Consider the following 14,590-nt stretch of genomic DNA (forward strand, 5'->3'; position numbering starts at 1 on the left):
TCAACAAGCCCTGTATTATTCTGGGCAGTGAATGAAACAGAGACAGCGTGGGAGGGAAAACAAACACACGACCAGAGCCAAGCAAAAAAATAAAAAAGAAAGGAGGGTGCAGAGGAGCCACGCTGAAGCAGGGAATGGTGCCAAACAGGGAAGGCAGGGAGAGGACAAAGGGAGAGCCCTGATGACAACTCCCAGCCCAAAGAAGAAAGCCCTGTCGTCTGAGCGGAGGGAGGGTTGTTGGACACTGCTGTCACTACCTAGGATGGGACATCACATGTCAGGCTGACCTTGGGCACAGAAGTCACATGCAAGGTCCTGGCTGACAGCAAATTGCTCACACCCTGTTTGCATGTAGAAGTGCCTGCAATACTCAGCCCTCTGGCCAGCACTCTGCTTGCTGCCCTGAGAGAAACGTGCAAGCTGAAGTCTCTCCTGGAAGCCAGAAGAGCTTGTGGAGAGCTCTACATGTTGTCATGCAAACGGGGGTTGCAAGAAACACACAAGAATGAGCAGAAGGAATGAGGTCATGTCATAGACGTGGAGCACAGCATCACACCTCTGACCTCTTCAAAAATTCTCTTCCAAAATTCAGTGACTGAGACCAGCAACGTCCAAAGCTCTTTGAAATAAAGTACTGCCAGTACAGAGCAGAAAACACAAAGATATGCTAAAAACAGTTTTTTTAGGTAGCTTCTACATGAGGATCACGGCAAGCCAACATCCCCCAGACAACCCCAAGGCCACTGGGATGCGGCAACACCATCCACCCTCTCAGGTCCTGCAAGCTAAGCTCTCCTCCATCAGCGCTGGGAAACAGTCTCCTTCAGAGGTGAGTGAGTCTTTCTGCTCTCCCAGGTCTATGCCTGGAAAAACAAGCCTCTCAATTCTCCCTACCCCCACCAAGAAAGAAGCTTCAAGCCCTTGAAAGTGATCTATTTGTCCACAGTCTTTCAAACCCTAGCTCTCAGCTGGGGGTATTGTCTTTCTTCTGTTTATTCTGCCCTAGCATCCACTAAGCCTGACTCAGTGAGTCTGCAGAGGAAAGAGTTGCTCAGACACATCATACCCAGCCCATGATATTTCAGTGCTCCTGGATCACTGCTTATCACCACCACTAACTGTCATGCTTAGCATTTGGCATGTTTAAACCTGTGAGTACTTCTGCTCTGAAAACTTAATACTTGTTTTATGACTTTAAAAAAAGAAGCACACATTTAAAGTGGGTTCTTTATCCTTTCATTTATATCTTGCATTAATTTTACCCTGAGATTTTTGATTTCATGCAAATGCAGGCCTCTGCCACCCAGCTGCCTGCACTTCTTTGGCTGACAGCGTTTGAAGACATTCACTTGACTGCTCTTCCCCCAGTGTAAGTGGAGGTGTTGACTTTCTCTTCTCTTTTTGCTTCCCAGAAAACTGAAGCTGAGACAGTTTGACTTACCCACCCTAAGCTGAACTAAGGGACAAGGTTTTATCCATACTATTCATCTGAGAAGAACTGTTGTTAAGACATCATTAATCAGTATGCAGTTCAGACAAAGGGTGGGATCTATTTCACCAAACCTCAGGCCCTATAGCTATTAATGCTTGTTCTCCTTCAGAGTCTGTGGAAACAGATTCTTTGAGGGAACAGTCCAAGGCAGCCATCTAAGCTGAACCAAATTTACTGCATCATCAAACAGCCTGGGTTTCTCCACATGCTCTTGGCGAGCTCCGGGTGACCAGCTGGATGCGGACATGGCTCATTGCTCAAGCTCCAGCAGTGGCTACCTGAACTCTACAGGACAGCAATGGCAATGGAAAAAAATAAACGCATGTTTTACTACACACAGAAGTTGACTGGCTCAATCAGCATCTCTTCTAGTTGAAAGGGTGAATAAGAAGAGAAACAATACAAGAAAATGCTGTTGCCAATGCAGTTGTTGAAAGATGCAGTTGCCTTCAACGAGAGTGAGCAGGTGAGCCCAACAGCTCTTTTTCACATCCTCAGAGCAGTTGGTATCACAAAAACCAATTCTGTCAAGCGTTATGTTTGTTCTCATTGTGCGATCAAGATATTTGTAGGCAGGAACAGGTTCTGGTCTAATTAAGTTTGCTCAGGCTGGAGATTTTTCCCAGACGGTCGCACTTTATAGGCGTCTCTGAGCATCACGGTGATATTTACTGGGAAACGCAAGTGCTCCACTTCCACAAAAGCAGGCAGTTTAAAATTAGCTGCAGATAACTCAAAATGACTGCTTAGAGCAGAAATGTAATTTTCTGAAAGGGGTCATTGGTTCTGAACATGATGCACTGCACTCATGATCTGTCATGCCTCATTACTTCAGACCAAGTAAGTCAGGCCAGTGTAACTGGATATGCTGGAGACTCTCCTCAATGCTGAGTTCTTTTAAGACATTGCCTTCCAGGCTGAAGTCTTAAAAAAAAAAATCCATTATCAAACTAATTTGCCCAAGTCCTGTGGCATATTTACAGGTTAAATGGAATGAAATTTTTTTAATAGTTCTTAAAGCAGAGCTCCATTTTTGAGAGCGATTCAACAGAAATGTAATCAATTGACTGAAAAATTTATTGCCTGTAAGCGTTTCAATATCACTTTAGAGGTTTAAAGAAATAGATATTATAGCAGCTTTGCATGTTTAAGTAAGCTTCAGAAGCTATCATAGAACTTATTCCAATTTCAGTAGTAATTTGCGAGTATCTCATTTGGTTAGGCCACTGCAAACTAAGCATAGGGCAAACATGTCCCTGATTTGCATTGGTGGAGCTTAGCTGTACTTGAACACAATGAACCTTGTTCTTTCCATCTTGTATCTGCCTAACTCCTCCTAATATCGTTTGGGAACTCAAAGTACAATGCCAGAATCTTTACTAGATCTCCACTGGTACAATTTAATGCAATTAAATCGTTAGGAATGTGATGATGCACACACGAAGGACTAAAATTCAGTGGTCCTATGATTGTCCAGGGTCAAGGTAAAAACTTAATTTTGTCCTTAAAACATGAGGCTTTGTATCCTCCTTGTGACTTAAGAGGGAAAAAAAAAACAACTGAAAAATTGGCATCATTTATATAGTGACTTTTAAAAGTGGGACTATATTTCATGCATTTATTAACAAAATTAAGCATATGCAATTTAAATCATGCTTTCCTTGGCTTATTACCATATTAATAAATATACAACAGCAAGTTGAACTAAAAATACATCAAAGATTTGCATGTCTGATTATCTTTGTGGAGTTTTGCAACTGACAATTTGGAAGGAGGACAAAAAAAAAACCAACCCTTGTGTCAAGGTCTATGCAAAATTACAGCTTACAGAGATTCCTTAATCAAAGGGTTGTTTTGTATCTTTTATAAGCTAAAATGAGAATCTCTTTCTAAATGAAGAGGACTTGCTCTTGGAATTATGTTCAAAGTAGTCATTTCTTCAACCTGTAAAGCAGTAAATAGGACAATGATGTCTTAACCAAAAGCACTGCCAGTGGTCTCCCAAACATCTCCTTTCAGAGAAAAGCAGCAAAACTTATGCTTCAACACACTGCCTCAGTCAGTACTTTCAAAACAAGCAAAAAGAAGAAAAAAAAGGAACAGAGGCATGCAAGGAAACAAGGAAAGCTATTTTGATGATGAAATTGTTGACAGCAATCCACTTCTTGTAACCATTGAATGAAAGCTGAACCACCAAAACAGTTTATTTGTTAAAGCTGTGACTAACGCACGACTTGCTTGCTGTTCAGCTCTACCCCTCACTGTTCCCAGACTTCTAACACCACTCCAGGCAACTCAGCCAAGCCTGTGGTTCAGCTTGCCATATTTCCTATCTAACACTGGAGAAAATAACTGGACAAGTAATAAAGACAAGCATTTGAATCCTGTTTTGCATTAATGACCATCATGGATGTTTATAGCTGTGAAATTTTCTAGAAAGAAAGAATACTAAGGGTGCTAAAATACGAAGATTCCTCTGTTCTTGCAACCTTAGTATGTTCCCACCTCCAGATACCATTTTAGATCGTTTCCAAATCAGATACCTTTTCCATATTTCTCCAGATTAAGTCTACAACATCAAACTTGTCCAACAGCCACATCTCTCATTTTCTATTCCTCCTCCATTCTTTGAAGAAAGCCTTTGGAGAGGTTATCCTTACCACCCAAAGAAAGCTCTACTTCTCATGTGCAAAAGACCACTAGGCTAGGATTTAAAATGGGTGTTCCTTTGAACATTTATGTTTAAATGAGCATTTTTTCATGTCAAGACAGAGTTCTTATTTTATTTTGCTCAATTTTGCCCTCACTCTGTTCCTTCAACAAATTGATCCAGACTAAGAATAACTGGGGGAAAAAATAAAAAAATGGGGAGGGAACAAAAAGATTTAATTTGGACTCAGCCACTTTCAACTCTCTACATGTGTAACTACCAGCATAGCACAACAGTGAGAACAAGAGTTCAGGGAGTTCAGTAGTTCAAGTAGGTGAGGAACTCTTTATGTCCACCTTGCTGCAACAAAAAGTCCTGTAACCTAAATCTACCACCTAAGACCCACCTGTGATTTTCCATGGCAGTTCTATTTGCTGCCTTCCTTTCGGTCTATGTTTTTAACAAGATGAAGCAAAGGCCAGTGTACTAAGGCGCACCTGTAAGACAAATCTGTATGGAGGTAAGTGAATCACCAAATGGAGATTAAAAGTTTGAGCTTCTTTGGTGCAAACTTACACTAGTCACCTGCAGAAGACTTGACCTATACAATGTGGCAGTTGGTATCTGCAGAGAGTCTTGTTTTCTGCATTCTTAATTCACTCCCTTGGGAAGGAGCATGAGCCCAGAATTTTTTTTTTCTGACATCCTGAAGTCCCTAGGTACCATTTCTAGTAGTATTACCTGACAGTAGCAAGAACATCTGCAGTAGGAAGGAGAGTTTGCTTTTATGTGGAATTAGCACTAGTATTCCAAGCATTTCACATGTTGATTAACTACATTTCCATATAGGGAGCTCCTAATACCTAAGCATTAACACTCAGTTACTGATTGCCAAGGACAGTTTTGTACACCAGCAAGTTCCAGCAGCTACCAGTGAAATCCCTCAGTTACGAGATTTGGTAAACGGAATAAGGATGGAAAAAAAAAAAGTGTTGTTTTATCTTTTTTTCATTTTTAACTAGGACAAGACACAAGTAGAAGCACTAGAGGGATGGAAAGCCACTGCTTGCTAGGAATCAGAAAAGAAATATCTCCTTGATAAAAAGATTATCCTGAGCACTGCCTACAAATCGCATTCTCCTGTTGCCCATGCCTTCTGCTGCTCGATGTATTAATAGAACTGCTCACCACATGGGAATTCAATTTGTGAAGGTGAAAAAACAAAGCTGCTGGCAGACAACATACAAGCTGCTCAAAAGAAAGGACACGGGTTCACTCTTTTCTCAGAAACTAATACATGCTGAGAAATAAGGTGAGTTTAACGGTACAGTTTACAGTGATTTTGCTTTACTACTGTGGGCTGTGTTGGGGTTTTTGTTGGATCAATGTTTGCACAGCCAAAGCTGGAGTCCAGCTTTTATGAAGAGTATATATATATATATTTTTTTTTTTTTTAAAAACAGAATAAGGAGAATCTCAAGGATTGAGCAGCAAAGAAGGGTGTAAGCTACAAGCACTTCTCCCCAGTTAGGTGCCAGCTTTCCAATTCTGTATCTGCTGATACATTCTCTTGCAGTGCTCTTCCCTGTTATAAATTAAGTAAGAACCTGTTCTTACTTACATCCCCTGAACGCTAATATTCAGGGATCTCAAGAGAGACCATGACAAACCTGGAAGGATCTCCGAAGTGCTTTTCAGTGGCAACGTGGCATATTGTCAAGAGCAGGAAGGCTGCCCAACTGGCAAAACAACAACTTTAAATGTACTTGGCCAGGCTGGGCCTGTAGAAAGAGGTTTTGCCAGCCAACACAGTGGGATCTTATGTTCATAACAACTTTTTTCCCCTGAGTTTTCTAAGAACAAATTACTTGCTAACCTTGACATCCAAGTCCTCTGAAGAACACCGATGGCCAGCAACACCAGAGCTAAGACTCAAGGAGGCCAGTGACAATGATTTGCTCCACCCTCTCCAGCAAAGAAATTCTCCCTTTTTGAAGTGCTTTTTGAGTATCACGCAAAACTTTTGACTTCTATTAAGAAGAAGCTAGATTACAATTGGAGATTACAATTTTTTGGTCCTTCAACCATGCTCCACTTCTTTGAAGGCCTCCCAGGGTAAATATATTTCACAAAATATCCCAAGGGAATCTAACTCAGAAAACAGAACGCGTTCACTTTCACACTCAAACTACCTCCTGCTGATTTTACAAAAGGTGGGCAGTGCCAAAAGAAATCACTAACTCCTATATATTTATGCCAGGAGGCCTTACACCAGGAAGTGCTCTTGCTGGGTCGTCACCAGTTGGCAACACAGCAGCCAACAGACCAAATCTTTGCATTGCAAAGTTGCAATTGAGTAAGCCAGGAATTGATCACATTAGCCAAGCATGGTCCCCCTTGCCTCCTGCCCTAGGCTTGGTATGAGTACAGTGAGAAATGGTGGCAGGTTTTAACCCACCTTTTATATTTCAGTTTTATCTCACCTTTCTATTTCATGTGTTAAAGCTCCAGCTTTCCAAGCCTTACACACTAGATGTGGGAAATGCAGTGGTGCTCCTCTGCCCTCCAGCCTCTGAGGCTCCTCTAGGCTTGCTCAAGAGCAAAGTCACCCAGCCAAACCATGGCAGTCTGCCTGTGGCAGTCCATGCAAATGCAGTGCTTAATTTGCATATTCGCAGTCAGTCTCTACACATCTCCAAATCTGTGGTGGTGGTGGGGGACTGCACAAGCTATGGAGTTGTCTCCAATTATTGACATGACAGCAGTAGTGCAACTGTCAGGTTGAAACTGCTCTGCCAACCTGCCTCAAACTGAGCAATTCCTTCCGTGATGTGGTGTGTGCAATTTAGGGTCTCCGAATCAAATTACTCAGTTAGTGCAAAGCGATGAGGAAGCACAAGAAACTCATCACCACCCCCTAAGCTCATTAGTGACACAGGAACTTTCCTATTACAAAACAGAGTCTGAGCTGTGGAGGTTTGTGAAGCTCATCAGCCATCATTGCATCCAACCTCTGAAATGTGTTCTTTTTAAATGCCATCAGCTTCCCTCCCCGCCAATGTCAATGTCACAGTTCCCAAAGAGCTGTTCTCCCTCTGCTGAAACCAAACTCCCCATTTCCTGACCTAGAAGTTCACACATTCAGACTGAACTAAAGCACAAAGTACAAAAGCAACAGAAATACGATCTTAGCTCAGTCTTCCATGTGAGGTTCAGTGAATAGAGAAGGAACTGAAATGCACAGTGACTGGATTAAACAAGAGCATGAAACCACCTGCTTTGCCTGAAAGTCTGCAGGCTAAATGTTCAGGGCTGTTAGGGTGGAGACCCTCACTGGGTGTCTGACTCTACATCTGACCACAGTGACTTTATCCAGATTGATTCTTAAAGATCTCAAAATGTGCACCAAGGCAGACTCTCGAGAGAACTTCACCCAGCACTGCATGAATAGCAAAGAAGAGACTGAAAAGTTACAGAAATGTTCTCAGTAGGGGAGCCAGGATGAGGACCAAGGACTGTTAGATAAGGATAGGTTCCAAAAGTGTACCAACCACATCTAGGGGCAAGGGAGCTGGTAGAAAAGCAGGGTGAGGACTTCCAGAAAAGCCATGAGCGGACAGGGATAACATTGGAATGATTAGAAGGAAGAGCAGGTCCTTCTGACTCACTCATAAATGTGTAACACCAGTTCCAGCCAAAGGTATAGCTGAGTGATGAAATGCATTTGCTGGAGACAATCTTCAACAGATAGGTCCCAGCTGCCTTGTTCCAGCCTTGCTGTAGTCTGTATCCCAAGACTGCAAGAGACAGCTCTGGGAGGTGTTTCATCAAAGCCACTCAACGTTTTACTGCTGCCTGAGAATGCCAGATTGATGTTAGATTGCAAAATATTTGTTGATGGCATGAGATGCATAACAGATGGCAAGTTCCCTGCCATAATGTCCAAGACTTCAATATATTTTCCGAGAAGGTAAAAAATTTGAGAGGCATTCAGGCAGATGAAAGGCAGTAAACATCCACCGTTACAATAACATCTACCTTCATAGAGCTCACCTTCAATTAATGCAGAATTCTCCCCATAACATCCTGAGCTTGGCTACAATAAAAATACTTATGGCTCATGTAAATTATTCAACTCTTGCAGCAAATCTACTTCCAGAGTAAAAACAATTGACATACATGTGCGTGCTCATGCCTGCACACCCGTATGTGTATATACATGGCATAAATAAACAAAGATGGGAACTATTAGTACCACTAACTGTGGAATATCCTTGCTCTGTACAGGATGAAGAAATGAGGCACTCATGAAAAAATACTGTCAAATATATACAGTGGAAAAGTGACAGTTCAAGCCAGACAGTTATTTGATATCTCAGTTTAATGCTCTTATCTTTGTAACATATTACGCTTAAAAATCCCAACAGCCACAAATAACAAAATTCTCCCCTTGCTCCCCAAATTTCAATTTGCTTTCAGGAGAAGGTGACAAAAATTGAAGCGTCGAAGCAGAGGACTACAGAGCCTGCCATGGAGAGGATTAAGGAAATAACTGAGTTAAGTCAGTCAACTGTGTTCCAGTTGTCTATGTGCCGAGTGACCCGTTGCCCTCTCTGGTTTTTATTTGCTTTTGCACCATGCTGCCTTATGTAACTGTTCCCTCTAGCTCATAAATCTCCAAGGTGAACAAAAGCTCAAGTGATTACATTCAGCTTGGCCACAAAGGTGATTTTTTTCCACTAACTTCTACTTACTGGGTTTTATGTTTTTAATCACATAAAAGTATTAAGCCCATTGCAGTTAAGTTGATCGATGCAGCTTCTAAATGCCCACGTGCATTCTCGGGTTTGACTGGAACAGTATTTCCAATAGCTGCAAAGATTAAAACAGATTAAGGCTGGAAAGGAAAAAGGGTATGGTGTTTGTTTTCCCTTCCTCTTTGCAGGCCAGGCTGCCCTTATTTTGGTTTGGGTACCTAGAACTGCTTTTCATCTCCCTAAGCATCGCTTTGCCCGTACCGATACCCTAACAAAAGGCGGCCTGTCTTTTCAGAATAGATCCTCCATGAAAAGGCCTGAAGTCCCTTATCTGAAGTTATTTTCAGTGATAGCTCTGAAGCAGCCTGACCCTGAGTCACACAGAGTCAAAAGCAAGCGCAGCCATAATCCTTCCTCCCTATAACATGAGTTTATTCATGACGTTTTCTTGATCTGACCTTTCTTCAGCAGTGAAAGCTATTGCTGGAGATAACTGCAGCCTAGGGAAACCTTGAGGCCCATGCTCACAAAAAATGTACAAAACACCAACAGATCCTCAGTGACATTCAGTCCGTAATCCTAGCAAGGTTATGAGATTTACAGAAACTAAATCCTAAGATTTTTCTATTATGCTGTGAAAGCATGTTCAATTTTATTTGACAATGTGTGTGAAGTTAGCTTATAAGTTGTTTCTTGCATAGTTGATACAAATTTCAAGCTAAATTTGTGTAGAATATACATAATCAACAAGTCAGAAAAAATTCTGATCTCCCAAAAGCTGAGACCTACTTCATTCCTTCCCAGAACATTAAAAGAATTAAATCTTCATAGTCATATAAACTAAAAGTTGATGAAATATCAAACTCCAGACCTTCAAAATCCTGGTAGAATTTTACCTCCTTACATACAGCACATGATGATTTTCTAAATTTATTAGGAATCCTTTCTGCATCTGAATGATCAGAATTAACAAAATTATTTTCTTGGAATTATCAGGGCCTGGACCCAGCTGTTGACCTAGAGCAGATGTGATATACCTAAGGTAGACTGTGAGCTGGCAGTCCTTACTTTTTCAGTATCAGATCAGTTGTTGCACTGGCAAAGAATCACTTCATCTGTTAAGTCCTTCCATCAGCAAGTATTTATGTCACTAGTGAGAGCTTAAAGTGACAATCAAAATATAGTCAGAACTAGCAAATACTATATTTTCAATTTATCAAAATTCTATTAGTAATGCTTGATGTTCGTTAAAGAAAGATATTTGTTTTATATGAAGGTACATATTCCTGGCAATTTCAGACTTCAGAAAAATTACATGGAACAAGAAGCTGCTCTTTGCCCTTAAATTTGAAAGAAATTACCCTAATTTCTTATAGTGTGGCTTCTAGTATTTGTTATATAATAGTATTTACCTGCTGTATACTATTAGCTAAGTTTTATGACACCTTTGTCAAGCAGATGTTCTAAGAAAGGACAGAAAAGATATATACAATGTTTTGGGAAAAAAATCCTCTATTCCATAATCCTGATGTAATTTCTTCAGGTCTTTCTGGGAAGAATCCTGCGGTGGAATCCCAGACTTCATGTTAGTTAGAGCAGAAGATACTCTTTGCTCATAAAACATGCTTAACATCCCACAAAATGCCAATAAAAGTGCTATCACATGGAATACCAGTATCTTAAACACTGAAAAGAAATGCATGTGAAAAATACCCAAGCTGTAAATAAGGTTCAAGCATAAAAGCCAAGAGCAAATACTCAGGCTAATCTATAACATTCGATTAGTCTCAGATATTAAACTGCAAAATATATAATGCTACAAGAAAGTAAAACTTACTGGCAAATCAGCTCAAAATACTAGTGGGAAGAACACGGTCCCAAGAGAAGAGCACAAACTCATAAGGAAAATAACATGAAAAAGTCCATAAAACAAGCTGAAATAGATCTTAATGCCAAGCCACAGAGCAAAACCAATGCATTTATTTTCTGTTAATGTCAAGGTCAGATATAAATCTGTGACTGAAGTCTGCAGGTAACCTAACATTGCTGGAGCAACTGTCCACCATATGGAGCAGGGTTGATGCAGCAGGGCAGGAAGGGCATGAGAAGGGCGACTCTCCAGCTCACCCCACTGTCCTTCCTGGCAGATTCGGGTCTGGTTGAAATTTCATGCCAAGAGAGCTTTATAGTGATGCTCAGAGAGGGAGAACAAGATTTAAAAGGACATAAATAAGGCAGCAGGGAGCTATAGATGTTTTAAGAGGTCAGCAATGTACAGCGATGCAGGAGGCTAAAACCGTCGTGCCAAAGAAAAGATGGGCTGCTCAAAAGGAAAGAAGGAACTGGCAGTGATGAGCATGGATATCACAGACAGATGAAGGCAAATGCAGGTAAAGTTTAACTGCTTTAGGATTTTATTTTAGTCATATTGTTAAAGAAAGATGGGCTTTCAAAGCAGAGTACTTCATAGCTAACATTCATCTGCCTTTAACCGGGATGTATAAAGACTACATCACCAGCATAAAGGAAACTTTGAATGTCACTGTAAAACCTTTACTGAAGAAGAAGAGTTCAAACTGCAAATTACAGATCCTGAACCAAACTTTCCAAAGTTTGGAGCACCAGTATTTCCAGATGTTTCTCATTAGTGATTTTAAGAGTCTAATTAGTGTTTTTAAGAGCACTTAGAGACAAGAGTTAATTTTTTCCTATTAGCAGTATTGCCCAGGATAATAAGAATTAATGAATGTAAGTTGTAATAGAAACATCCCTCTTTCATCAGAAAACATTCATGAAATTTGACATAATTCATGTAAACTCAGCCTACTGGCATTTATGAGCTAGTCACTTCAAACTCCCCATCTTTAGCCATATTAGGCACTACACATACAGCCTTTCCATCATGAAAGAACTGGCTGATTAAAATTCAGAGACGGCAAGCAGAAAACAAGGTTACTTATTGAAGCAGAAGGAGAAGACACTCCACCAAACTGCCTTTGCTGCTGCTGAGCAGAGATCTAAATCCAGTCCAGACACAGAGAAGAATCAGAGTAACTATAAATTCTGGAAAGGTACATTTTCTACAGAGCATTTCTTTGCTTCTCTAGAAACAGATGAAATATTAATGTCAATTCATTACACATCAATGCATCTGTATACTCCCCTGTTATCAAGTGTCCAAATGAAAACAGTCTGTTCTGAATAATTCACTCCTGAATCATCAGCCAGCTTTCTTCTACAAATCCAGGATATCTTCACTATTCATCAAATCACATTTATGACTGACAACCTTTATAAAAGATGCTCTATCTGTTAAGTTTCAGAAAAGTACCAGCATACCTGTATTTGATGTGCTACAAAACTTGATATCTAGGACAGATATGTGTGCTAACAGTAAAGTAAAAATACATATAAAGACTATAAAACATGATGGTTTGAAGTTTGTGGGCTGGATCTAGGGTGGAAGCTCCAATAGTAAAGTCTCTGCCACCATCTTTTGAGGACAAACACTTGTGGGAAGAGGCTGAGGGCTGGATGAACTGTTCTGCTTGATGAATACTTGCTGCTGTTTTGGCCCCTGGGTTCTCCCAACTCCCCTGACTCAGCAGATCACGTGAACATGCTGCCGACAGCCTCAGCTTTTGGCTTTGCAGCAGAAGATCTATTTAAACCAAAGCTAAGGACTACATGAAACCACAGCGCCTTAAAATAAATGCCAATTTTGACTCAAGTGGTGACAATCCTAATTACTCCATTATTATTTCTGTAAATACCAGTTTAATACCCTTATTCACACAGATAGTCAGAATTGCTGACAGCTGCCTACTGCACTGTCCTCAGCAAAGGAGATAAAAGTTATGTCTGATGGCCGTTCAACAAATACTTTCACACAACCACTTCCCTTTGAAGTCTGAAGCTGTGTTGCTAAAATAATTCATTCTGGTTTTGTTGTGGTGCTCTTTGGTAAGAGAAATTACAAGGTCTCAGAAACGTTTATTCTTCCTCCATATTCACAGCCCTTTTCTCTCTCTGCACAGGGTGGAAGAGAAATAAATGTGCTTACTGATTGATGTTACTGTAATAATCCATTACTGGGGAAAAACAATTTCAAAACAATAGTCACCAACATTACATAATTCCCTTATGAAATACCACAGTGGTTCCGAGTTAAGGCTTTATATTTTTTTAATGAGCATGGGTGTTCTCCTATTTGTTCACTAATGTACTCATTCTAATGTACTCACTGTAACTTTTTTTAAAAGAACTTTTTCCATTTGTTACTAATAGAATATAATTATCTCAAGATCCTCAGTAGAAAACTCCACTTTCTTGAGGCTAGAAAACACCCTGAAAATACACCCTTTTATTGTGAAGGGTAAGCCTTCAGAGACCAAGAGGAGAAGTGGACTAATAGAATAACTTTAACAATATATACTGTCTCTATAGGATCCCAATTTACCTGTACATTCATTCTGGCCTGGATACAGCCACACAGCTTCCATTAAATCATTCAGTCTACACAGGTATACTCCAGGTATGTGTATGTATATATACATGTGTGTATAAATATACATACATATATGTATGTGTGGGTATAAATATATATATATACACACATATTTTAGGTATACCCAGTTCAGATATTCTTTTAAAGTTTTAAGTTACTAAAAAGTTATGAAATCCAAGGAAACTTGTTAAATGTTTTTAAGATTTCCACTGCAGAGGAAAAAGATAGCAAATTGAAACACATTTCCTGTCAGAACAAGACAGAAAAATTGAAGATAGGAAGCTGTGACTTTAGTTGTACATTCATATGAATGATGAAGATTAAAAATAAATGCAGCATTCAGCACTGACAGAACTATATATCTCTTTCAGGCAGATAAGACCAGATTACATAATGTGACTGGTAATAAAGATGTACTTGTAACATAAAAATAGGTGTTATGTAAAATAAAAAGGAGTCTTTCCCATCATTTGTCCTTAAACGTAAGGTATGCTTGATGGTCATCATTTGCAAACTTTGTTTTCAGCTTCCACCTTGCCAATATTACCTAATTTTAGTAATTAATCAGAAAAAAAAAGACTAATCAATTTTGCAGTGTATGGAATGCAAATATAATTTCAATATAATTGCTAGTACGGTTGATTTTTTATTTGATTTCTACATCCTTAGATTTTCCAAGCTTAATGTAAAGAGAGCTGTCAATAAATATGAAGATATTAAAAAAGTAAAAATTGCATTCACCACCCAGAACGTATCTTTGTATCCAAAGATGGACCACAAGTTCAAGTACATAAAAGGCCCAGTGGTGAAAAATACACTGACTTGATTTGGATGCAGCGAATTGAGCAATAGATAAAGTCTCTCAACACACACATAGCTAAACCAGACTTCTATATTTTGCAAAAGAAAGCGTACCTGCCCGTTTTTCCCCAGTTCCATTTCAACTATTGCAACAGGAGTGTTTATCTGGTCGATGTGTCGTGACTGTGACTTCAGATCCACTCGCCAGTTCATGCTTTTCAAGACGTTATCCCAGCAGCTTTGATTGATCAGGCTCTCGTGGATCTTTACTCGGTGGTTCTTCCAGAACTTTGCAATGACTGCAGCTTGATCTGATGTGATGCCACCTTGTTTTTTGGTTTGGGCGGTGAGAAAAGCCTCTAGCTGATTCAAATCCATGTCCG

General features: G+C 40.0%; 1 protein-coding gene across 1 annotated transcript in view; it reads right to left on the reverse strand.

Moving 5' to 3' along the window:
- Positions 1-14,585, reverse strand: part of COMMD1 (copper metabolism (Murr1) domain containing 1) — a 54,554-nt gene extending 39,969 nt beyond the window's left edge. The window contains exon 1 of the mRNA XM_008937335.1: positions 14,322-14,585. Coding sequence (XP_008935583.1) covers positions 14,322-14,585 — 264 coding nt within the window. The remainder of the gene's footprint in view (positions 1-14,321) is intronic.
- Between the last annotated feature and the right edge of the window lie 5 nt (positions 14,586-14,590).

The sequence above is a fragment of the Merops nubicus genome, unplaced genomic scaffold (assembly GCF_000691845.1).
Source record: "Merops nubicus isolate BGI_N331 unplaced genomic scaffold, ASM69184v1 scaffold15060, whole genome shotgun sequence".
Taxonomy (NCBI): domain Eukaryota; kingdom Metazoa; phylum Chordata; class Aves; order Coraciiformes; family Meropidae; genus Merops; species Merops nubicus.